Below are 27,737 nucleotides of genomic sequence, written 5' to 3' on the forward strand. Positions count from 1 at the left end.
CAATAAAGATTGGAAAACAACTTGTCCAATCCTAGCTATGTCTCTGGAATCTTGAGCCACGGCATAGTGGGAAGCAAATGTGTGAACCAAGAACCACGTTGCCACTCTATAAACATCTGCAATTGGAACTTGTGCCAGAAAGGCTGCTGATGCTTACTGAATGAGCTGTGACTCTGTCAGGTAGAGCAACGTAAGCCAGGTCATAGCATGTGCTTATACAGGATGTGATCCAGAAAGAAATCCTCTGGATGGACACTGATTGACTTTTTATTCTGTCCGTCACTGCTATGACCAGCTGGGAGGATTTACAAAAGAGCCTGGCTCTCTCTAGGTAAAACATTAAGGCTCTACTGATGTCCAAGTTATGGAATTGCTCTTCTTCCCTGCTCATATGTGGCTTTGGATAAAATACCGGCAAATAAACTTTCTGGTTGATGTGGAAAGAAAAAAAACACCTTTGGGATAAACTTTGGATGAGGAGGTAGGTAAACTGTGTCCTTAAAAGGGATCACGTATGGAGGTCCCAAAATTAATGCCTGCAGCTCCCCTACTCTTATGACAGAGGCAATGGCCACCAAAAATTTCACCTTCATTGACAGATGCAGCAGAGAGCAGGAAGCCAACAGTTCAATCAGGGAATCCATAAGTCTTGACAATACTAAGTGTAGATCCCAGGGGGAAATGGAGTTTTGCACCAATTGGTATAATTTAACTAAGCCTTTAAAAAAACCTTATGGATTGGACAAAATAGAGTCACTGTCCATTTTAGGGTGGAATGCTGAAGTAGCTGCCAGATGTACCTTGATTGAATGAACTGCTAAACCTTGGTGTTTCAGGTGTAAGTAGTAGTCCAGAATACGTTTAACAGAAGAACTGGTCAGACACATTCTGTCCTGGTAAGATCATATGGAAAAATGTTTCCATTTTAGATAAATAAGTAGCTCTTGTAGAAGGCTTTTTACTATTTAGCAGGCTCTCTTGAACATCTTTTGATCAGGTCTATTCTCTAGCATCTAGCCATGAAGCATCCACATAGTTAAGTGAAGGGATTGTAGGTTTGGGTGGAGTAGGTGACCATGATCCTGAGAGATTAGGTTCAAGTCTACCGGAAGTGAAATTGGAAGTGTCACTGATAGCTCCAGGAAGGTGGAGAACCAGTGCTGATGGGCCCATGTGCAGGCTGCAAGTCTGACTTTGGCGCAGTCCTGTCTTTTTTAGTCCTAACTTATGAATATGCAGAACTGGGAGAAAACATAAAAGAGCCTACCTGACCACATCAGTGAAAAGGCATCTATTAATAGAACCTTGGTGTGATTCCCTAGGTAGCAGAATTGCTGACACTTTTTCTTGGACTGTGTCCCAAACAGGTCTACTTGGGGAAACCCCCAGCACTGGATTATTTATCTAACCACACCTGAGCGAAGAAACAACTCATAAATGATCTGCTCAGGTGGTTTGCTAGGTCATTCTGTACCCTGGCAAGTAAGATGCTTCTAGCTCTATCGTGTTGGCATTGCAGAGCTCCCAGGGTAGAGTTATGTCTTGACAGAGAGGAGAAGAGCAGGCTTCCCCCTGCTTGTTGAGGTAAAACATTGCTACCATGTTGTCTGTGAGAACTAACAGCCTGTTTCCCCTGATCAGCAATAGAAAACTTGGCATAACAGTTTGACAGCTTTCAGTTCTCTGACACTGATATGTAAAGCTAAGTCCTTTGAGGGCGAAAGACCCTGAAACCGTAGAGAACCCAGGTGGGCTATCTGAGCATGGTGGGGCTGATCCAGTCAGGGCTGGGGACTGGTGCAAAGAGCCTGGCAATGGGCAGAGCGATGCCATCATTGCTGGTTTGCCCTTGGATGGGACTGAGGCCTGCCTGTCCAAGAAGCAGCCAACTGGGTATCGGAGTTTGAATCTCTGGTGGAAAGGGCAGTGGTGCTGAGGGATCAGACTCATGTAAGGAAGGAAACAGGCACTGAGAGATAGATTTCTTGCCACTGCAAACTCCTCTGGAGTAGTCCGCACTGAGATGGTCTCTTGTCTTGGTGCTGAAGAAGTTGATGGTGCCACTTGCAGCATTGGTCTTGACATTGCTCGTTGTGGCACTGGAGCTGACTGAGCCAATTTAGGCTCTGATCTGGAGGTTTCAGGTGTAATCTCCACGACCCCTTCTTGCTCCTCTTACCAGACTTCGAGAGTGAAGATCTCCCCCTGGTCGGGGCTCTGGAAGTTTTGTATTTCTTCCTCAGTACAGGAGAGGGATACTGGTGCCAGTATTATGCTAAATCTGGAGGTGCGCTTCTCACTGAAGTTGCAGCACTGAGTCAGACAGGGATGACTCCAATGGTGGCCTGAGGGCTGCCTCCATCAGCAGGAATTTCAGCCTTGCCTCCCTATCCTTCTTCACCCTAGGCTTGAACTCCCTGCAAATCTGGCACTGGTCCTTTGTGTGAGCTTCCCGCAAGCACTTCAGGCAGCTATTGTGCAGGTTGCTCACTGGCATAGGTCTCGAGCAAGAAGTGCATGTGGTCAGCGGTCACTACCAAGTCCTTCCCCTGCATTAGGATATCGTGGGACTCGCTGAGCATCATTTCCAAGAGCACCCTTCTCATATATATTGATTAGGTTGAGAGAGGTCTGATAGTTGCCCCCTGGAAAGAGACCTCTGCTAAATATATAAGGTAGCATTTCTTTTCTTCAGTCAATAAGGCAACCTACACAGCTGCAAAGCTTCCTTTGGGCAACAACTAAAAGGCTCATTTTGATTGAATCAGGCATATTCTGGATCAATACCCGCGTTAGCAAAATGAGGCAACTTGGACATTTTAACTGTCGGGATTCACTGCCACTAGCTCATATGATAGTATGTACAAACAATTACTCAACTATATATTAATGGATGCAATCTGATATCTCAACTAAATCAAGAGCATTTCCTCACCTGTTCTCAAGTGGGAGAACTTTCAAATAAACTCAATGTTGAAAAAACATCAAACCATTCCCACAAATATTTATGATAATAAACCCAAAACACGTTGCACAATTACCTTCACAGAAATACCTAGTAAAGTCATTTGTATATCTCCAACCTTTACTATTTATGAACAGCAAACAGTGACTATGAACAACTTTGTTTTTCTAGAGGCCACCATTTTGTTTATTCAACTTTCTGCTTTCATTTCGGTCTGCTTTTCATAATGGGCTCAATACTGAAAGGTATCACCGAATGTCTTGTTTTTATGCAGGAAAGCTTGCAGTAATACCTGGAGTTACGGTTGCCTAACACTTTCAAAAACACAATCCCTAAATCCCTGTGTTCAGTTGCTTATAACTTTGCCTAACTTGAAGCCGTTTTGGCTGACATTTTTCCTGTGCCAGATGCCTGCCTCAGGCTATCTTTTTTTCCTTTGAAAGTTTCAGCAAAAATGGTTCAGTTGTTTCTGAGAATGTTAGGAGGAAAAGTGGTGTTTTACCAAGGTTCATTCTTACAGTCATCATGCTGAGAAGCTCCAGGCTTTGGAGCAAATGTGAAATTTGGTGGAGTTGTTCCCCCTTGCAACAGAGAGATACACCTTTTGTTGTCCCTCAGGAATATGCAACCATATGACAGCCAAGTGAGAAGCCTATGAAAATTGTCATTTGCACCTGCTCATTAGAGTGTTGTTAGAGGCTGGCATCTCAATTCAGTCTGCTTCACCAGCACACAATGCCCTGAGCATGCTGCAGGCCAGAGCTCAACAAAAATTTCCCTGCAATTTCTCCTGCCAGCCTGGCAGCTGGAGTCCATTGTGGCAAAGGAGACTAGAACTGTTAGCAGGTGCCCCCCAAAGCTCCTGTGGATGAAGGTGGTAAATTTTTCCCATGTTGGCATAAAGAGAATTCAAGGACACTTGAAGTGATCTGTTCAATAACTGGCAGCAAGGGAAGAAGGGACAGAAGTAGCAAAGTCTGTTGCATGGATTCTGAAACCCGAAGATAGTGTGGGAGAAATTATTTCGTTCATGTTTATATTGTTTTTAGGCATCTTTCTTTGACTTAGTAACCAGGAAATTCCTTTTGTCATGCTCAGCTGGTCAAAACCTGACAAAGGTTATTTAATTGCAGTCTAAAGTAGGAGCTCTCCACTAGCATGTTCCAACCCATGGCTGGCTAACTGCCTCCTTTTCCTTGCAAGTATTCTTATAACCTCTGACCAAACTCTTCCTGAATATCTGATCTCTTCAGAAGGGCATTAGAATAAACTGCACCACAACTGGCCCCTGTGAACAGGTATTAATTGTCTTTTATGCAGGAAAGAAGAGAGGCTTTATTTGTACACTCAGATATTGTTCAGTGCAGCAATCTTTCCAATGATCTTTTAGAAACACTGTACAATGCAGGGTTTAAAACACAACGAGCCCTAATTAGTGTTGGAATAACTGTGTTCGCACTGCCCTATGCCATTCTGTGGTGCCACTATATGCTAAATCAAGGGACACAATTTTGTTCTAACCTTCATTAGTAGTTTAAAGCTAGGCGGTGGGAAAAGGCTGATCCATATTCAAGGACGGCAGTGGGGTGGGGGAACAATAACAAATTGGTATCTCTTTTGAGAATTGCCCCACAGGCCAAGCATTTTTATGTTCTTAATCATTACTAAATGACTTAACATGACACACAGAGCCTGGCAAATGATTGCATCCTGACATGAGAACGAATTACAAATGAAATGAAAGATCAAGCTGTATTAGAGGACTGCCTCTGGGAAATGAAAATCTTTAATTCTCTTTTATTATTGACATTTATTTGGCTGCCATGAATAACAACATAGCAAAGAGATTCAGCTATGCTTGTGCATTGAATAGTTTATCCCAGGGCTCAAAACTGCCTTAACATTTATCATGTTTGCTTTTGTAGCTGACACCACTGCATACCCTCTCTATCCATCTTGCATTTATCATGCATACGAAGTGCATTCTCTAATTTAAGTTAATTTTCATAGGGAACAAACAGCTAAGATTAGCAAGTGTCAGTTCTCAAATAAGCTCCCAGTTGTAAAAATATCAAAGAATGGATTAATGGATTTGTTAACAACTCCAGTTTAAAGAATAAAATAAATACACAGTGAAAATTAAATAAGAGTAAAGGAGGGTTATATGTCAGATTTAGGTTTATCACCATTATTACTAACTCATGTATAAAAACATTTTTACTGCTATTTCTCAGCCAACCATACAGAGCTCAAGTGGAGCATCTCCATATGGACCGTTCAAATACTGCAGTGATTTTCCAGAAGCAAAACTGTTATGCTTGAAAGATAAGACAGACATATCCAACTCTGAACCGGTGTTGTTTGAAAGCAGTTTGTAGCAAACAAATTATGGGAAGAAATAATCTAAAAAACAGAAATAATTTAGATTTATCCTAAGAACAAGCTGTAAGGTAGTGACATATTTACTTGGAGCCCGATCCTGCAGTCCTAGCTTCACAGGAGGCATTCAATATCTAAGAGAACCAGGCCCTTAATTAATATCTTACCTTGTGCAGGAACTAATGACTAAAATGACTTGCAATAGCATGTGGCAGTAATTGTATTATTTAATCTAGGAAGTATAGGTGGACAAATTAAAGCGCCTGCTAAAAGGCAGGCAGTTATGTTTGTAATGCTTAAATCTGGGTGTTCCATATCATTATTTCAAACAGCAGAAGCCACTCATCTCCCAGCTAGAACACCTTTTTCCACCTATTCCTTTGAGAATGGAAGAGCAGGCAGCTGAGAAAAGCTAGAAGTGAGACTTTCTGTTCAAAGCAAGAGACTAGAAATTCACTTAGTGCTGGATTTCACTTCCTCATTTTCACAATTGCTTAAATGTACTGTACTGTTGCAGCAGCTGTTCCCAACAAGTATAGCATGTTCTTGTCTGCAGCAAAGATGTCTCTGCAGATAAAATCTGAAGTCATAAAAAGCAGAGTAAAACCAATTGGAGAAATGTTTTAGATCTATGTTATAAAAGTTACTTAAGATATCCATAACTAAGCTGTTAGACATTCCTGTGAAATAATAACTTCTGACAGTTAGGACAATTCAGAGGTTAAAAATATGAGAAACATTCATTAAGATAAAACCAGGGAAAGACAAGTACTTTGAATACAATTTGACAGTGATTAATTGTAAAACTAATACATGTTTTAATACATATATATTCTTTATAACAATACAGCTTAAAAAAGGTACCTGTAGCCATTATAGTGTCCTCTTTCCCTTGGGTGAAGACTACAATTCGTTGCCTGTTAGGGTTCACCTTTGGCAGGGCTTGTGTCTTCTGGGCTATCTCTTTAATATCTTCCGTCTATTAATAGAAAGAGAAAAAATTCTTGTAACCAGGACAGCAGAGATGTGAAACATTAGGACTTTATTAGCAGATCAAAGATTTATCCTCTTACGATTAGATAATAAAATAGACTGTACTATCTGTTGAGAAAGATTTTTAAGAGGAAGAATACTTCATTCTCTTAAAGGTTTATGTAGTATCAAGAGGCCATTGGCTATAATCTTGGAAGCGATACTGGAGCTATACCAATTGCTATAATGCAGAGCCTAATGAAAGAATTACACAGCATTTCTTGATTGGCAATTTCTATTGATTTTCCGTGCTTTGGCTAAATTCTAACCTTATCCTCCATAAAATTAAATATAAATGAGAAAGAGAATAACTCAGAAAAGCTCAGGGCTTGATCCTCTTCCAACATACAGCGGTTTTACACTGGTGTAACAGCACTGATTCAGTGGAATTACGGCTGATTTATACCAGCGCACTTCAAGGAGAATCAGGCTCTTGCTGTTTCTCTAAACACTTTCAAGGGACTACAAATCTCCACACCATATTGTATATATGTAGGAACATAGAAATTGCCAAATTGAATCAGACTACTGGTCCATCCATTCCAGTATCCTATCTCTGATAGTGGCCAGTATAAAATGCTTCACTTAGATGCAAGAAACCCAGTAACTGACAATTATGGAATGACCAGCCTTTAGGAATCCTTCCTAATCCCATCTGTTGGCGGTTGTCCTACGGGCTGAAGCACAAGAGTTTCTATTCCTATTTTTTAAAATCTTATCTAATGTAAATGTTCTCATTATCCACATAACGGTCTAATCATTTTTTTAATGCTATAGTACTGAGCTTTTGGTCTCAAAGATATTCTAAGTCAATGAATTCCACCAGTTAATGTGTTAAAAGTATTTCCTTTCATCAGTTACAAAATATGTTGCCTTTCAATTTCACAGAATGCCACTTTGTATCTAAATTATGAGAGCATCAATAACAAAACGAACATGCTTTCTCTGTGCCATTCATTATCTCTCTTCTTATTTATATCTAGGTATGCAAGGATTAAATTTCTATCGGAAAATGTCAATTTCACCATACACATATGTGAAAGTAGAATGAATTAAATTGTAAAAATAAGAATGGATTAAAGAAATGTTGCATGTACCTTTAAGCAGAAATAAGAAATGTTGAAATACAGGTGCCAGGAAAAGAAACATTAGGCATAAACAAGGGTGCTAATGGCGAAACATTAACAGAGGATCGGTAATAGTTAGTAAGGAAATAAGATATGCATGCCTAGCCCAGGTAAACTTATCAGATTCTGCTTCCTTTGTTATCTTGTTAAGTGCTCGCCCTTTTATCTGTATAAATAAGATAGTTTGTGTCTTGCATGGTGCTCACATTATCTGGGTGTTACTGGCGGAGCGCTGCGCTAATAAAACAGAGTGGTCTGACAAACTGTGAGTCCTGATTCTAACTTTGACACATACAAACCAATGAAAAGATATTGCCATTAATAATAATAGAAATTTACAGGTAGGCAAAGTAAGAAAAATGCTGCTTTAGAACTTATTAGAGTTTGGTTTAAGGGTATGTACTATACTATACAGTATATTTATTATAAAATCATGAATGATATGGAGAAAGTAAATAAGGAAGTGTTATTTACTTCACATAACTCAAGCACCGGGGATAATGCAACAAATTAATAGGCAGCAGGTTTAAAACAAACAAAGGAAGTACTTCTTCACACAATGCACAGTCACCTGTGGAACTCATTGCCAGAAGATGTTGTGAAGGACAAAACTATAACGGACTTCAAAAAAAAATTAGATGAGTTAATGAAGGATAGATCCATCAATGGGTATTAGCCAAAATGGTCAAGGATACATGCTCTTGGTGTCCCTAGCCTCTGATTGCCAGAAGTTGGGAGTGGATCATAGGGGATGAATCACTTAATGATTGCCTGTTCTGTTCATTTTCTCTGACTCACCTGGCACTGGCTGCTTTCAGAAGCCAGGACACTACGCTAGATGGACCACTGGTTTGACCTTATGGTCGTTCTTATGTACTTTGTATATTTTGACATGTGATGTTGACAATTTGTATTTTAACATTTATAAAGCTTTAAGTTTTTGAATATCAACATATACTATCTGACAATCCCTCCAAATAATTTTCAGCAACTGTGAAAATTTAAATTGATAAAAATTAAAAAAATGCTTGAAGCCCTAAAATTTAAAGCAATTGTGAAAATTTTAATTAAGAAAAATAAAACAATGCTTAAACTAATCAATATTAGCCATTAAAATGATAAGAAAATAAAAACGGAATTCTGCCAAAACCTATTTATATCCTCGCTAAACTAAACAGTCTCAGGCTTTCTTATCTGCCTTTATATGGAAGTGACTAGAATTTAACTCCCAAAGTTTGGTGAGGCTAGACTGTTTGTTAATGTAATATCATTATAATATTTTCAGTATCATTTTCTGCCCCATTCTTTATTCTATCTTTTAATTTATTTATTTTAAACTACCACTGTATATTGAGCAGCAGTTTTCATAGAGCTGTCCACAGTGGCTCCCTCAAGACTTTTACTTGAGTGGTTACAGTTAATTTAGAATCTAGCAATGCACGAGTATTTCAAATTATAACTTACTATGTTCATTATCTTGTACATCAATAATGAATTTAATTTCACTCAGATTTGTTAGATTCTTCAAAGTTGTCTATATCCTTAGACTCAAAGACTTTAAGGCCAGAAAGGATCATCATGATCATCTAGTCTGAGCTCTCTACGTCACAGGCCACAGAACCTCACCCACCCACTTCTCTACGTCACCCACTCCTCTATGTCACAGGCCAAAGAACCTCACCCACCCACTCCTGTAACAGACCCTTACCCTCTGTTTGAGTGACTAACGTTCTCAATTCATGGTCTAAAGACTCCAAGTTACAGAGACTCTACCATTTACACTAATTGTCTGCCAATCTGACCCAGGGAAAAATTCCTTCCTGACCCCAAATATGGCGATCAGTTAGACCCTGAGCATGTGGACAAGACTCAGCAGCCAAACATCTGGGAAACAACACTCAGTAGTACCTCGGAGCCCGTCCCATCACCAGGCATTGGAAATATTTGCTGCTAGCAATCATAGATCAGCTACATGACAATGTAGGCAGTCTCACCATACCACCCCCTCCATAAACTTATCAAGTTCAGTCTTGAAGCCAGTTAGGTTTTTTGTCCCCACTGTTTCCCTTGGAAGGCTGTTCCAGAACTTCACTCCTCTGATGGTTAGAAACTAATTTCTAATTTTGAGCCTAAACTTGTTGACGGCCAATTTATATCCACTTGTTCTTGTGTCCACAATGGTGCTTAACTTAAATGACTCCTCTCCCTCCCCGGGTATTTATCGCTCTGATTTATTTATAGAGAGAAATCATATCTCCCCTCAACCTTCTTTTTGTTAGGCTAAACAAGTCTGTTTAGTTTCTTAGTATTGAGTAGTCTAAATAATTTTAGGCCAGATTTTGATTCCCTTACTGGGGGTGGGGAGTGGGGGGAAGCGGGAGAGGGCAGGCTGATAGTTTCCATTCTGTTTTACCATTTATGCTTACACGACTATATAACTGTCTGAGTTTTTGCAGGTGTTATCATATGTCTTGTCCTGGCTTTCTAATTCAGAACTAACTTCCTAAATGATTGTTGTGGGCAAAATTGAGACCAGGATCATAACTAAAAATTACTACTACATACTTGTCAACTGCATTATTTTGGTCAGGGCTACCCTGTGTTTTTGAAATCTAGTTCTGGATGTTTATAGTCCCTGTCAATGTCCCAGGAAGGTTACATAATTTTTAAAAATGGCCTCTTACTAGTAGACTATGCCATCCTGAGTGGGTGGAAGGTCTTTAGCTGCTTTTGCTCCCCAAACTTCTTACAATAGCTGCTGTCTGCTGGAGTATCCAAAAATGATCCAGAGCAGAAAGCATATGAGGCAGTAAGAAGGCAACCAGACAAGCAGTGGCTGCTTCTGCCCTGCCAGCTCCTCTTAATGTATAAAAGATAAATATGGAGAGAGAAAAGAGGTGGTGGTTGGCCTAACTCAACGAGAGGAGAGATGCATGGTGACATGCAGGGACATTGTGAAAAGGGAACACAGAGACTGAAAGATAAACTTCCCTACCAGAAAAAACAAATGGGAGGAGTCCCACATCTCTCCTGGTTGAGGGGAGGAAGACAGAAAGACCACACTGCACTATTCTCCAGGAAAAGAAGGATGAGATGAACCATGAAGATGCCAGAGAAGGAACTGGGCCTGCTCTTCTCCTGTAAAGATGCTATAGTACCTCTCCTTAAGAAGATAACAGTAAATGGTGGATAGGAGATGTTTGGGGCCAGAGAATAGCAGGCCTACATTGGTTGAGACAAGTATCCAAACTACTAGATGTTTTTATCTAAATCCTGAACCTTTAGAGATCATGAAGAGAGCCACGAAAGAGGAGAGAATAAAGCATCAGAGAGCTCAAGGAAAATAAAGCTAGAAAAGAGGCTATTAGATTTAACTAGGAGGTGGCCCCTAGTGACAATCGTTAGAGAGCTCATAGTAAAGAGGATGAAGGATTCAGAGAATTTGAACACATTTGGAATAAATGAACTTGCTCAGACTTTAGAGCCAAAGGAAATGAGAATGACTGGCTATAGTTTGAGAAAATGGTGTGATCAAGAGAGAATTTCTTCAGGGTGAGAGATTACAAGGGTGTCCTTGAAAGCAGAGAGGAAGGACCCTAGGGAAAAAAGATTAGTTGAGGATGAAGGTAAAGGAGGAAATGAAAGACAGTAAGATAAAACACAAGTTTTCAAGTAGATCTAACTATATGGGAAGCTAGAAATAGGAGTAATAAGCTGTCTTTGAGTTACACAGAAACAAAAAAACATTGTACAAAAGTCAGAATTTCAAACCAGGGTAATTTAGTGTCCTGTAACTGCTTCTGCAACCTTTGAATAAAATTGGACATTATCTTTTTCCTTGAGAATAAACCAGTTAATTTTCAGGCCAAATTAATTTTCCACACCAAAGTTATTGGGAATGAGAGGGGAACTAAAATGGGGCCTTATAACAGAAGATGCTTGTAATTTTAATGTGGGAAAGTCCTTTCACCTCTCCATAGTCTAGCTTAGTCTGACCATTATACACTGCTATATTTTGAAGTGCGGTTGTGGTATTTTGTGTCACGTGGTTCAGTGACGTGAAAGACAAATGATAAGTGAGGGTTTCAGCTGAGGCATTCCTTTCAAGTCCCTCTAAGATGGTACCTTCCTTCAAGTTTGTATAAGTAATTTCTATTCAGCAAAATTATTCCATACATATTATTTTGAAATACCTGTAACAAAGATTATTTCCTACTTTTACTGGTACTTTGCATTGGATTATATTTGAATTCTTATCCAGAGCACTGTTCTGAATCCCTTACTCCCTTACATATATGGGTGAGTGCAAACATATCATTGCTTTATCGTCCCAAGGTATCCAAAAGAGTGTCATAATTCCACATGATGCCTCCAAATGCTGGATTTTACATTTGGATTTGGCTCTGACTTAGCTAGGGAGATATAAAAATCACACAGGGGCAGGCAGTTCCCTATTGAATAAGGCATCTGAGGAGGCTCACAGGCTTCATTTACTTAATCAAGTAAGGAGAACATACTGCACTTCAGAAACATATGTCAGATATGCTGAATAACAGGTACATTGAGTTGAAACCTCCCACAGTTGGTCAAAGAAAGCCTCCAATTCTTTATCCCTGAATATATGTACATTAAATATAATGGGACTAGTTCAGACCTGGCTTAAGCAGGCTTAAATCCATTGAAATTAATGGAGTTGTGCCCACAAACATCAAGGCTGAATTTGGTCCAATACATCTAAAGTAATGGTTTGGGATTTTTTTTTTGAGGTTTGCAGTATTCTAAGAGATCAACAGTTGTGTGTGAAGGCGGCTACTAGTCCTTATGGCCCTTATAAAGGTCCCAGCCCAACTGTGAAATAACTAATTTGATTAGTCAAGTAGAAAGATTGAAGCGAGTCATGACTAAATCAGGACTCTGGAAAGGAAAACAGAGGCGTGTGATCAGTCACTGGGGCAACTGCAGACCAAAGCTGCAGGGTAAGAGAGCCTCCTGCGGTGGTGCCCAGGGAAAGGAGTTGTGGATCTTTTTGTCTTTCATTTCAGACGGCAAAGAAAGCAGGCCAAGTCATGTATCTTCTCCATATGCTCAGAGAGCAGAAAGGGAGTCCCTCGAGGTAGAAAGCCTGTGCCCAGCTTAGGCTGGGTAGAAGAGTTTGGGTATTTGTTTTTTTGGAACTTTGTGATAATGTTACTGGATCAGACAGACTGTGTGGAGTTATTCATAGACCCCAAAGACGGGAAACGGAGGCAGGGTCCAGCAGAGTGACTTCAGGTCAAAAGGGGGAGCTCAGGAGGTGGCTTCCCTGTTACACACATATTATCCTATTTTACTATATATGCTTTTCACATATAGCTTTAAGATTAGAACTGAGCCCTAAGTTTTCTATGATGGTAAAATGGTACTTCCTAAATCCCTAGATAAAATTAGCAGAAAGCTATCAGCCATTACACAAGACTAACCCACAAAGCCTGGTATAACATTCTAATTCTCCATTTAACTTACTTGAAAACCGATCTATTGCAAGGCAGGTTTCTTGGAAGCAGTACCTTATACTACTTCATGTAGAACCAGGCCTGAGAGTAAGCTTGGGACAAGAACTTGTGGCTATGCACACCTTGTAACGCATTGCTGCGGATGAAGCATTGACTTCAAAAGGAGTACACACTACTCATTTAGCAGTGCACTCAACAAAAAATTCATGCAGTAAGCAGGTATTGATGTGCTACTGGAGGAAGCCATACATTAGAGGTCAAGTTCCACCTACAGTTAATATAGCTGAATGTGGGGCAGGAGATAAAGGCAGGAAATGGTAGCCTTAGAATGCATTGGTGGATGAAAACTCATTGATATTTCCTTCAAGTGAGACAGAAGACCACTTAACTCAATGAACTGGAGCTGGAGTACATCCAAAGAGTCCTTCAAATGTGATCTTTCTTAGCAGCATTTTTGTGATTTTTATCACAGAGCTAAAGATCTTCCTCTATCTCTGGCACAAAGCAACCGGATATTTCCATGTAAAAGTATAATTTTATTGAAACTGACTAAATTGTGTTTTCTCTTTCTTTAAACCTAGTCCTTTAAAATCTTTACAGACATGCAATTGAATATATATTTAAAGAAGCATTTTGTCTAATACAAGTCCTAAAAGTATAAAGCTGCTTTAACAATTTGCAGCTAAAAATGCAGTAGATATGAAAAACTCTAGTTATAACTCATTTCCAGTGCTAAATCACCCTTGTGAAACTTTTAAATAAAGTATCTTAATTTTAAGTTCTTAGCAGGACTGTCATTTAAATCAAGTACTCAACAATATATAGGAACGAAGCATGTAGGAACAAAATCAGAAAAGCTAAGGCACAAAATGAGTTACGCCTAGCAAGGGACATAAAAGGCAATAAGAAGTTTTTTTAATATATTAGGAGCAAGAGAAAGACAGCGCACAGGGTAGGTCCTCTACTTAGTAGGGAAGGAGAGCTAATAACTGACATCAAGAAAGCTGCACTGCTTAATGCCTATTTTGCTTCAGTCTTTACTAAAAAGGTTAATTAATATTAACAAGGGGGAAAGAATGTAAGCCAAAATAGGGAAAGAACAGGTTAAATAATATTTAGATAAATTAGATGTATTTAAGTTGGCAGCTCCTGATGAAATTCATCAGAAGGTACATAAGGAACTAGCTGAAGAAATCTCAGAATCACTAGCTACTCTGTTTTCCTGGGGGATGGGTGAGGTCCCAGAAGACCGAAGAAGAGCAAACATAGTATCTATCTTTAAAAGGTGGAACAAAGAGGACTCAGGGAACTATAGACCAGCCATCCTAATTTTGATACCTGGCACAAATTATTAAACAATCAACTTGTAAGCACCTGGACGGTAGTAGGGTTATAAGGAATAGCTAGCATGCATTCCTCAAAAACAAATTATGTCAAAATAATCTATATTTCTTTTTTGACAGAGTTAATGGTCTAGTGGATAAGGGGGAAGCAGTAGATGTGATATATCTTGATTTTGGGAAGGTTTTTGACTGAGTCCCACATGACATTCTCAAAAGCAAACTAAAGAAATGTGGTCTAGAAGAAATTACTATAAGATGGGTGCACAATTGGTTGAAAGACCAGAGTATTTATCAATGGTTAGCTGTCAAACTGGCAGAGTGCATCTAGTGGGGTCCCTCAGGTGTCAGGCCTAGATCTGGTGCTATTCAGTATTTTCATTAATGATTTGGATAATAGAGTGGAGAGCATGCATATAAAATTTGCTGAGGACACGAAGACCGTAAGGGTTGCAAGCACTTTGGAGGACAGGATAATAATTCAAAATAACCCTGACAAATTGAAAAACTTGTCTGAAATCAACCAGATTAGCAGTTCTCAAACTTTAGCAACCCGAGGACCCCATTTTGATTTTAGATTTTTTTCATGGACCTGCAAGCCCCCCTGCTCAGCCCCAGACCCTCCACTCCTTCCCCAAGTCCCCACCCCCACCTCTTTCCACCCCTGCTCCGCCCTTCTCCTCCTCTTCCCTGCCTCCTTCTGCCCCCCTCCCCTGAGAATGCCCCACCCCCGTTCCTCACCCTCCTTTCCAGCACCTTCTGCATGCTGGTGAACAGCTGTTCCGCCATGTGCAAGAGGCAGTGGGAGAGAGGGGGAGGAGCTGATCAGCAGGGTCTGTGGACCCCAGTTTGAGAAATGCTGAACAAGATGAAATTCAGAGACGATAAGTGCAAAGCACTTCACTTAGGAAAGAAAAATCAAATGCACAACTACAAAATGGGAAATAACAAGCTACAGGGTAGTACTGCTGAACAGGATCTGGGGGTTACAAATGGATCACAAACTGAGTCAAAAATCTGATGCAGTTGTGAAAAAGGCTAATATTTTTTGGGGGGGGAGCGGGGGAGTGCTAACAGGAGTGCTGAATATAAGATATAGGAAGCAACTGTCCCACTCTACTTGGCACTGGTGAGGCCTCAGCTGGAGTACTGTGTCTCACTCTGGGTGCCACAATTTAGGAAAGATGTGGACAAATAGGTGAGAGTCCAGAGAGAGCAACAAAAATAACAAAAAGTTTAGAAAACTGGTCCTCTGAGGAAAGGTTAAAAAAAATTGGCATGTTTAATCTTAAGAAAAGAAGACTGAGGGAGGACCTGATAAATATGTTGACAGATACTATAAAGAATAATGTGATCAATTGTTCTCCATGTCCACTGAAGGTAGGATAAGAAGTAATGGGCTTAATCTGCAGCAAGGGAGATTAGGTTGTATATTACGAAAAACTTTCTAACTACAAAGGTAGTTAAGCTCTGGAACAGGCTACCAAGGGAGGCTGTGGAAACCCCATCACTGAAGGTTTTAAAAACTGTTTGGACAAGCACATGTCAGGGATGGTCTAGGTTTACTTGGCCCTGCAACAGCACAGGGGTGCTGGACCTGATGCCTTTCTGAGGTCCCATTTAGTCCTACATTTCTATGATTCTAATAGTCCTTTATCTACTTGAAAAATACTCTGCTTTTTGCTCTGCCCAACTCCACTTCTTATCTTAGGCCATGTCTACATCTAAAATTTTGCAGTGCTGGTTGTTACAGCTGTATTAGTACAGCTGTATAGGGCCAGCGCTGCAGAGTGGCCACACTTACAGCAACCAGCGCTGCAAGTGGTGTTAGATGTGGCCACACTGCAGCGCTGTTGGGCGGCTTCAAGGGGGGTTCGGGGAACGCGAGAGCAAACCGGGAAAGGAGACCAGCTTCGCCGCGGTTTGCTCTCGCGTTCCCCGAACCACCCTGCAAACCGCAGGGAAGGAGACCTGCTTGCTCGGGGGTTCGGGGAACGAGAGAGCAAACCGGGAAAGGAGACCAGCTTCGCCGCGGTTTGCTCTCGCGTTCCCCGAACCACCCTGCAAACCGCAGGGAAGGAGACCTGCTTGCTCGGGGGTTCCGGGAACGAGAGAGCAAACCGGGGAAGGAGCCCAGCTTCGCCGCGGTTTGCTCTCGCGTTCCCCGAACCACCCTGCAAACCGTAGGGAAGGAGACCTGCTTGTTCGGGGAACGCGATAGCAAACCGGGGAAGGAGACCAGCTTCGCCGCGGGTTGCTCTCGCGTTCCCGGAACCACCCAGCAAACCTCAGGGAAGGAGACCTGCTTGCTCGGGGTTCGGGGAACGCAAGAGCAAGCTGGGGAAGGAGACCAGTTTGATTACCAGAGGCTTCCTCGGTGATGCTGGGATACCTGCTTATTCCACGGAGGTCAAGAAAAGCGCTGGTAAGTGTCTATACTTGATTACCAGCGCTGGATCACCAGCGCTGGATCCTCTACACCCGAGACAAAACGGGAGTACGGCCAGCGCTGCAAACAGGGAGTTGCAGCGCTGGTGGTGCCCTGCAGATGTGTACACCTCCTAAGTTGCAGCGCTGTAACTCCCTCACCAGCGCTGCAACTTTCTGATGTAGACAAGCCCTTACTCTCCAGTAATCTTCAAGCTGTCTCTTCTTACTGCAAATCACTGTATCCATTTGAGAAATTAAGTTCTTCTTAAAAAAAATTATACAAAATTTATAATACTTGACTCAGGAGTGACCTTTCCTTATGCCTAAACAATGGTCATTTCTCCACACATTCTGGTATGCTTATGAACAGGCAGCTAGTCTATCCATTTGTTTTTACATTACACTTGTTTTTAAGTCTGGTTAGTTTACACTGTGCTTTATTCACAGAAGTACAAAACCCTCCAGTAGGCATTTCCAAATTACTCTGTGCTGTCCAAAGCAAGCTCTGAAAACATTCTCAAATAGCAGTGGCTTGGCTCAGCTTTTTCCAGTTTGTTTCTGACATAGGCATTAAGTTTTACTATTTATGATACATCTAATGGAGGTTATTCTACCTTCCCTTGATGTCCCTTTTTGGTGCTGGGATTTTGTTTTCAAACCAGAAGGGAAAACAATAGAGCGGACACTTATCAAATTTTATATACAACTGTCAGCAAACTTGACATGTTAGTTATTGCCAAGCATGGGGGTAATAAGAGATAAGATCATAATCACTGTGCACTTTACCGATGTGCTCTAATCAAATGTAGCAGATTTAGGATGTTCAGAAAAGAACTATGCTAGAATCTCTAAGCAAACACTAATGGAAAGGTTAATATGATGGTGGTTAGTGGACACCAGCAAAAGTGGTTTGTAACTAGGATTGAATTTAAACCAGGCACGTTCAAAATCTTTAGCTCAAGGTGGCAATAAAAATATATAATGGGTAGGCTTAATATACTACTTTCTCCTTTTTTGTCTAGCTACTACTGGGTCCCAATAATCTGTTACACTACATGTGATACTTGGAAGCATCTGAAAAATTCATTTTATTGACAGAATAAATGGAAAATGTATTTTTATGCTAACAATACAGATTATACAAATGAAAACTGACAGTGATAAAATGCCTAGATTTCTACAAAGCAACTGCATGAATTTATGACACACACATTGAAATGGGACAGCCCACAGTTTTAATATCCAAAACACTGATCTACCTGCTAGTGAATGATCCTAAAGAAAACTAAATTGGGGAACAAAACATAAAACTGTCCCTCTTCTTTTGTACATAATCAGACCCACATAAAAGTCGCATATTCTCAAATTAACCGGTGGGGTCCTAACTGTGCTGCTCTTATTAATGCAAATTGAAGCTGAAGAGTCAAAGTTCTAGCTATACATTTGCACTGAGAACATATTACTTTAAGTGGGTCTGATTCCCATTAAAAAGTGCTGAAAGGGATTTACATGTGCTCTGTGCTGCAATTTACATTTCAGTAGGATCACTTAACTATCAGTAAAATTAGTACAGTTGTTGTCACAATAATTATAGTGTTTAAGAACTGCACATTTGGAGATGTACCATAGTCCTATAGCTAATAACTCTCCCAATCAAGCTACTGTATTTGAATTTAGCCAGTGAGAAACTATAAAAAAGCTTAGTCATTCAAATAAATACATCAAGGTGATAAAGTTGAAATCAAAAGCTCTGAAAAATCTCTGTAAATTCAACAGTGTCTACTTCAAAAAAGAGAGTGTTAAGTGACGGATTATACATTTTGGAGAACACAGATGGAAAACCAACTTGTGTGCATGTGAAAACAAAAATTTACACCACCCTTCCAAAAGAGGCTGTTTGTAGAAGCAGGGTTCACATTAATCAGTTCTTAACCATTTTATTTACAACCTTTCTAAAATTCATTTGCATAATGATAATCCGCATGTGGCAGGGTTTAAGTTATTTAAACGGTGTTATATTTCACTATTTAGTCTTGCTTCACCACTGCTTTAGTAGCGAATCCTTATGGAGTGTAATGCAGCTAATGAGGTAGCTTTTTAACTGAACAAACTGACAGATCCCATATCTGCAGAGGCAGCTTGAAACCGTGCCCAACCTCTCGGCTTCCCAAGAGGCTTTTCAAAATTCAATAAATAACATCTGTAGGCGATGTTGGGTGCAGACCTAGCAGAGTGCGTCATAACACTGAGCTGGCAGAACAAAGAAACCATGACGACTGCCAAGTTTCCATGGCAACCACTGCGAGGCTTGGAGAGTATAATAGCACATCAATCACTGTCCAAAAGAACTTCATTATCAGCAAGAAAAAAACCTTTAGGATCTGTTTAGTGTGCAATTGTGGGTTAACTCACCTCAAAGCCTTGCTCTCTGGCAAAAGTGGCAGCTTCCTGAAATAATAAAAACAAAGAACAGTTAATTATAAAGTGGTAGAAAATGAAGAAACAACACATTTTGAAACTCATTCAGGCAGTCTTCCATTTACACAATTATCTCAATATATCCATATACAGTTGCTCAATTTTGATACTTGCACTAAAAGGCTCCCCATGCCCCATTCCCAGCAAGACAGCAGTATATTAAACGGATTTCACAAGTTCAAATGAAGAAGATGCAATGTATGTTTTTCTCCAAGTTGGCAAATTTACTTCTGGTTATAGTAACTTTAACAACCAACCGGGCATATGGCTTTAAGATACATTCTTAATTAAAAAGCATCATGTCCTTATTTGTCTATTAGACTTCAGGAAATATAGAGCATTAAGCCTTTAAAAAATCATTTGTCATTTACTGTGCATTAAAAAGATTAGATATTATTTAAACAAAATGAGATCAAATCTTTGTGGCAGAATCACATGATCATTTTTAAATACTCTGATGTCTTAATCACAGCGTCAGGAACTGTAACTATGTTCCTTTCCTCAAAGAGCAGAAAAAACATCAGGGAACCACAATGTCCTTGTTTCTTACTTATGTTAATTGCTCCAGTCATATATTTTCTTTTTCAATGAAAGCAGAGACATAGAGGATGATAACAATGTTATTTTCCTATCCACTTTTCACCTTAGCATAAGCAAATATTGCAGACAATTGTCAAGAGTCTTTACACCTTAACTTGCCTTCTTCCAAATTAACTTTGCCAAGTGATATTAATAGATGGATGGGTCTTGAGCTGGAGTAGCAAAATGATCCAACTAAACTAAAACAACTACCATACCAAACCATTTAAGGCAGTGTGCCTAGACATACTATCAATATCTCTAAGACAGCTTTTGGTAATGCTTCACTTTTAAGCAGTACACTGGCGAGGGAAAAATACACCTTTGTGAACCTATATAATCTGCCATTTTTTTTTTTTGGACAATTTAAGAACTTGAAGAGGATGCAGTTGATTACAACAGTAAGGTCAGGTTAACAAAATGTGATAAGCTGAAAAGCACAACTCCTCGGACTGCTCACTGCAGAAATATAAGGCTGCCCAGGTTAGTCTGAGCTGATGTTGACAGAAAAACTGAATCATGGTCCTGACAATTGGGTGCAGGCAAGGTTAGCCACTTTGACAATTTACTTACAATAGAATTCCTTCTTGTATATCACATAGTCAATGACATTTGCTAGCCAGGCTGTCAAGGAAGAGTGTAGGGTTCAAAGATACCATGCAGTGTTTCCTAAACCAGCATGTCATTAACAAAACCTATGCTCATATGAAAAAAGGAGTCTGCAAGCCTCCACTATAAAGTGATACACATACAATGAACTGCAATACAATCAGGAAAGGCTTAGATGGGACTGGGACACAGGAAAAGCAAAAATGAGAAAAATAGAGGAGTGATGAGCTGCACAGAGAATATGAAAACGAACTAAAAATCATGTATTGTAGCCAGATTACATTTTTAACCTTGGTTTTTAGTTATCAAATTGAACTAGGAAGTTATACTGATCTATCCCGAGGGGCTTTAAAAAAGGCCTCAGAGCAACAAGACATTAACATCTGTGTTAAACTATTGTTTGGACAGAAAAGTGGATACCAGTACACTCTTACATCTATGAAATGCAAATTATTCCAGTTAACAGTATTTTTATTTCCTTGTATGGGAGAGAGACTTTAAGGAAATTCATCTTAATTTTCTAGAATTGGGCATTCTCATATAACATGCAGTTTGAAAGCTCTGGCCCAGGCACAAAAATGTGTAAGCACTTAAACACTTTAAACGTATCTTGTCTTCTGATTTTCTCTCTTACAGCTTCGTCTTTTATGCTGGTCTGCTATCCCTACAGCTACATAAGTGACGGTAGTTAGGTTATATAACCACAGATTTTCCTATAATGGACCTTAGATCTAAAGATTTTTGAAAGCACCACAGAGCAACAGCAGTGTTTGTTTCTTCTCTGACCACCTAGCCTCCAAGCAACAAAACCATCAAAACAAGTTGTTTGTCTCAAGAACTGTGGACTTGATCCTGAGATATGCTCAACACCTACAACTCCCTATAAACTTTCACACTCATTTAAAAATAACTTTAACCTTAAAGCCCTCATAGTACAGAAAATAGTAAAGCTCAAAACACAATATTGAAGATTTGCAGATTGGGTTTGCAGAAGAGTGAGAAATATTAGGCAGGTCTCAAATACCAGGGACATTTCAAAGTAAAGTAACTAAACAAAAGTGCGGAAGATGATCCCATTTCACCTTGGGGGGAGGGGGAGAGGAGGAAGAGGCATTGTCTGTCTTTCCGGGGGAAGGGGAATAGTGCTTTAGGAGTGGAATGTGGGAGAGGGGCTCAGAAGCTGCTACAAAAGGGGGAGTGGGTCAATGTGGTGATATTGACTCACCCTCAGGGACTGGAAGGGCTGGGGAGTTGAAAAGGGGCAAGCCCAGTGGCAGAAGCCCCCTTTCCCCAGACCAGGCGGAGCAGCACTCACACTTCCTCCCCTTGAGGTGGGAAAATATTAGGTTTGGTCAGGACTTGCTGTGAGCATCACACTAGTTGCTCCTTTCTAAGAGGAGCTGGGAAGGAATTTTTCCCTCACCACCAGACTGGCCTAGGTAAAGCGGGTTTTTTTTGCCTTCCTGGGGGGCTTTGTTACAGGGAGTAGGGAAGGGAGCTAGGCTATGATGTTGCAGCTCATTCTGTAAGTTTGAGGTGAATGTCCCCTGCAGGTACGCCATGGGGAAGGGCTACAGTGACCAGAGAAATGGCTTGATAAAGGACTTTAAAAGGAGATGTTTGTTCAAGGAGCAGAATAGGAGGGAGGTTCAGGGCTCTTATGCCTGGCATGGCAGGGATCCAACCCCCTTTCCTGATAGCCCACCTTAACTCTCATTTGAGGTGGTAGGAAGGTAAGGTTCTAGCAATTGGTTGGCTGGGAGACCCAGATGGAAAAAGACGGGGGTTGGTGGAAGCCCCCGGATAGCTATTGAAATGACCATGGAGTTACCTGCACTGTAACTGTAGTCCCAGACATCCAACAATAAAGTTGTAGCCTGATTAAAACCATATCAAGTGTCTCTTGTTGTTCTTTTAGTATAGCTGGACAATCTTTAGTTTCTATTCACAGAAAGAGTGAAAGAGGAAACTAGCAGTCCCCATCTGTGCTGCCTCAGGGTGCCTTATACTGAGCTTCACATCTCTAATAAAGTAGTTAGGTTAAAATCTAACCTTAGAGTGGCTGTAACATGTGGAGTCTGCTAGGTTTATGATAGCCAGTCAGGGCGTTCTCTAATGCAGGTGATAATCAGTATGATAATCACTATATTTACAAGCTTTCCATTTTATATCTGACATCAGGAGTCACAAAGAAGGAGGGATTAAGGAAGTAAACAACCTACACAGAGACTTTACTGCTCCCCAGAGAATGCAGCATTTTCATTCATGCATGACATGCGACAACATAAAGCAAAACAGCAACAGAACAGAATTTTCTTAGGAGGCTGGATAGTTTTTTTTCCACTTTTGATAAACTTTCACTAACTCATATTTTTACAACACAACACTTACTTTTATAAAAGCCCCATTGTGTGCTCAAACTATGATATATATTTATAATCATCATACTCTCATCTATACCATCTTTGTATTGCCTATCACAGCAGATTTGTTACTGGATAGCTCAAACTAGAAATAGAAATGGTGTAACAATAATTCATCATCAAGTTGGGAACAACATTCCTTAGTGGTACATGGAAATTCCAGCTATACTAAATTCCAATAGTGGTACACTGTAAAACTGTGTGTACAGGGTCGTTTAACTTTAGTAACACTATCACTAAAATAAACACTAAACAGTTTACACAGGAAAGGGGAGATAAACTAAAGAGATAACAATAAAAAGACAACTTCCTTTAGTCCCTACCACTGCTATTATACAACATCTCTTTTGCTAGCTCAAAACAATTTACAAGTTTGCATACATTTTATTGCTGTTAGCTTCCTAGCTTTTATTAAGAGAAGCTGTCTGTAATCTGGACTGAAACTAATTCTGAAGCCTCTTATAACCAATAATCTAAAACTATTTGTTTATAAGTAAACAGAAAAATATCCTCCAAACACAGGATTCATTAACCTCTACTTTGTTATGGGTATTTAACCCCATTCAGCAAGAATGTTATCATTACAGAGCTAGATGGTTCAACCATCAACGACTGTATGTTCTCTTTGCCATAACAAACACTAGGTAAACTACATATTAAATTTTCTTGGCATATTGAGTTCTTCTTTTATTGGTACCAAGGTTATATGGTGGCTTGACTAAATTATACCCAAAACAGTAACAAAATGCATGCTGGATTAAATTTAATTAATTTAGGCCAATATAAAACACACACAATTCTCTTCAACAGCATTTAAAACTATGTATTGCTGAAATCAACTGACAGACCTTCCAAAAGGTGCAAGCAATGGTATTATCTACATTATGCATTTTGACTTTAAAGCCCGCAAAAAAAAATCACAGTAAATCAAATTTGCATTTTGTTGCTAAAACCAACACTATGCCATAAATAAATCATAAAACAGCAGGAAAACAACAATAACCTCGCACATGAATGCGTTTTCAATAATTATATAAGATAGCAAATGCACAACCTACCCTTTCCCCAAAATCCTTCTTAAAGGAAGGAATATCTCACTGAACACCATAAAACCCAGTCACTTTTTGCTACGTTTCTCTCATAAATTTAGCATGGTAGGAAAAGGGGCATATTGACTATTTATCAGGGAGTTCTCATTGCCACACCTATAAGTCTGCATACCCACCATGGAAGCCCAGGCCATGGTCACAGCATTTTCTGCCCCCATTTGCTGACAGTTTTATAAGTGGTACCCTCCATTCACTATTTTACTCCCACTAATATCTCATGTAACCACTTCTTGAATGATGTCTCTACCATATCCTCAAGCAATCTATTGCACGGCCAAATTGCTCTTTCTTTTAAAAATTTCTAAAATCAAAACTTTCCCTTCCTTACCTTCAGGCTATTGCTCCTTGCACTATCAGCTTCCGAGAGTTGTGAATTACTTTTTTCTTTCATTTATATTATTTCCTTGAGGGTATTAAAGACTATGATTACCTCCTCAGAGACTTCTCTTTTTTCTACACTACAATCATTTAGTCTTCTCAGTCTCTCCTACTAATTCTCCTCTAATCTTTGTATAACTTTGTCTTCTTTGAATTTTCTCTTGTTTTTCTACATCTCACCTTGTTTGCCATAATGAAATGGTAGTAGCCTAAAGTTTTACTAAAGAAACTCTAATTATCTAAATGGAATGGAGGACAAGAAAGTAATATAGATAAATAAGGATGCAGTTAAGAGAGAGAGTTTTTAACATAAATGATGCACTTTGGAGGTTGGATTTTCTATGAGGGTTTTTTTCGGATAGACATGGTTCAGATAATCTAAGTTTACTGTATAAATGACACACTGCCTTTGAGATGAGTGGTTAAAAAGTATATCCATGACATAGACACTCATATATTTTGCCCAGCGTCCATGTAAATTGTTTTTTAAAAAATAAATAAATAGAAGAAATAAAAAACATTTGAATACGCTTTGGTCACAATGCATCACAGAGGTGTCAGACATGTAGCTCTATTCAAGAATGAGTGTAGAAAGATTTGTTCCTCCTGGATGTTGTAAACTAGGGAAAAAACAGCCCACCTCCTTCTCTCCTACATCATTCTCTGATCTTTCCTAGTAGTCCCCTTCCACATGGATTAATGCTTAATTGCACACAGCATTGCTTTCTCTTTCTTCACTCCATGAACTAAAGCAAGCTACAAACAAATAAACTCTCTGCTTCCAGGTTTGCAATCCGGATGGCTGCTCCCTGTGTGTTATTGCAGACTTCAAAGGTGCTGGGCTCCTTTTGACTTCAGTGGGATATCTGGGTGCTCAGCACTTCTGAAAATCAAGCACCTTTTTGTTGAAGACTTTTTTCCCCCTTTATGGAAGGTGGTAACGTTCCTCACACTTATGTAGAAACCTGATCTCTAAGAATATTAGTATCAAGAGCACCAAGAGTCCCTTACATGTGCCTCTCTTGTAACAGATTCAACATTGTGTGAGTTAAACTTGTCTTTGAGTAGGGAGTGAATTTTTTTATTAAATGCTTCAGTAAGCTGTGCCACATTTTCCACTCTTTCAACTGCAGACCTGGTCACACTATTAAATATGATCCTAGAAATGGCATCTGTCTTAATGCATAGAAAGGACAACAACTTCCTGGTTGCTAAGTTTTGGAATATAACAAAGGCATCCTACATACATCACCAACTCCATGACATACTTTGCAGATGTTTTCTTGTACAAACCTTCACTATTCTATGCAGCACATAAAAGGTTTCATAATATGACCTGTCCTTACAACTCACTTCACTGCATTCGTTATAACGTGCTACATATAATAGGTATGATGCTTCATTTTATTACCTAGCCTGCTCTCAAATGAGAAGTAACAGCAAACCACATACCTTAATATGATGAATTAATAAGATGCAAGAGCCACGATTAACCTTACATCATGTAGTTAGGAGTGATGCCATGACTGAGTAATAGCAAGCAAGAAGTATAAGCAAGTAGATATATGTTTAAGATCATTTATGTTTGATTAAGGAAGGTAGATAATACTGAATTGTAGTGGATATTTCAAATAAAAATGGATTTAAAGTATACTAATGATATTAGCACAATTAAGATGAACATTGTCATGACTTGGCATCTGTATAGATTTTTTAAAACAAGAATTCTATGAATTGTCCACATGGCACCCTGACATTTAAAAAAGGATAGATGTACAGTTTATGTGGCAGATCCTCAGTTGGGTGTAAACTGTCATAATTCTATTCACTTCGGTGGAGCTATTACAGTTTACATGACGTAAGGACCTGCCTCTATATACTTTCTTTAATGGCAGCAGTAAGCTTGTTGTGAATAGTGACAAGAACATGTATTTTCACATCAATCTGGTTTAATGCAATTACCAATAGTTATTTACAGCACAAAACACTGGTCTATTCTACATAGACTTTTACTCAGTTGCGATTTGATTTAGGGAGACATTCCTTTTAGGTCAAACAGTACCACATTTCATTGTATCAAAACAAATATCCTCCTAAACCTTTATAAAAACTGTCCATTTATAAAGGGTACTCAGAACTCAGCAGCAAAGAATTATTGTTCCAGAATTTTTTTAAATTGCTTTAGAAAGAGAGAGATGGGGAGCAGAAGGGAAAGAAAGAAAGGGAAACATCAAAGATATTTCTGAAGCCAGGGCCGGCTCTAGGCACCAGCAAACCAAGCAGGTGCTTGGGGCGGCACATTTTCAGGGGCAGTATCCGGACATTTTTGTTTGCTTTGGGCAGCAAAAGCCTAGAACTGGCCCTGGCAGCAGCAACGCGCCGTGCACAGGGGGCAGCCTGGAGCCGCTGCGGTTTGTGCGTTGGGGAAGCAGCGCCCCCTCCTGTGGCTGGGCGGGGCAGGCTCCAAGCATGGGACACTCAGGCTGGGGGCTGCCCTGCAGGGCACACAGAGCTGCCTGCAGGTGCCACAGGGCGGCCGTCCCCAAGCGCTGCAACCGGGGCTGAGAAAAGCGGCCAGAAGCAGCAGGACCACAGAGGGTGAGGCACTGCCATGCAGGGCCCGCATCCTGCTCTCCGGGGCTCCACTCCCTCTGGGGCTACCCTGCCCTGGCTCCTCAGCCGCCTGCCGGGGCGGTCCCCTGGCTAAGCCCTCCTGGGTCCCAGCCAGTCCTGGAGACAGGAGCCCTGGCTGGAGAGCCCCTGGGCTGAGGCGTGGCCTAGAAGCCCCGCTGCTTACCCTAAACCGGCCAGTGCCAGACTGGGCGGAGTCAGCACTGGTGTGGGGGAGCCCAGGGTTGGGGCAGCAGGGGGTACGAGTGGGTAGGGGGGACGAGGAGAGCCCAGCGCAAGGGCGGTGGGGGGGGGGAATAGCCAAGGGCTATGGCTGCAGGGGGTGCAGGTGGGGGAGGGCACTGATGTGGGGGAGAGCCCAGAGCTGAGGTGGAGACAGTTAACAATTTTTTTGCTTGGAGTGACAAAAAACCTAGAGCAGGCCCTGTCTGAAGCAAATATGTATCTGGTAAAATTATCATACAGTTGGTAAAGTTTGATCCATACTTGGAGATGCTTCCTGGGAATGCAATGCTTCAATATTTTGCCCCTTGACAAACATGAGATTCATCTAAAAGATTTCTCTACTCAGCCTAGTCAGGAGCATACAACTGCTCACATTTTCAGACAAGGGATCAATAAAAACTGGTCACAGACTGGGCAGCCCCTGCACAAAGCCTGAGAATCATCACTGTAATCTGTGAAAAGTGCATATCCACCACTATTTATTACAGAATAAAGCACATCTGGCATTAACTAGATGAAATACTGAAAACTTTTACCTTT

At 40.3% G+C, this 27,737-nt stretch overlaps 1 protein-coding gene across 1 annotated transcript in view; it reads right to left on the reverse strand.

The window, feature by feature from the left end:
* ADK (adenosine kinase) overlaps positions 1–27,737 on the reverse strand; it is a 637,433-nt gene that overhangs the window by 73,034 nt on the left and 536,662 nt on the right. Inside the window, exon 9 of the mRNA XM_030569565.1 lies at positions 6,209–6,323. Coding sequence (XP_030425425.1) covers positions 6,209–6,323 — 115 coding nt within the window. The remainder of the gene's footprint in view (positions 1–6,208; positions 6,324–27,737) is intronic.

This window comes from Gopherus evgoodei, chromosome 7, assembly GCF_007399415.2.
Source record: "Gopherus evgoodei ecotype Sinaloan lineage chromosome 7, rGopEvg1_v1.p, whole genome shotgun sequence".
NCBI classification, from domain to species: Eukaryota; Metazoa; Chordata; order Testudines; family Testudinidae; genus Gopherus; species Gopherus evgoodei.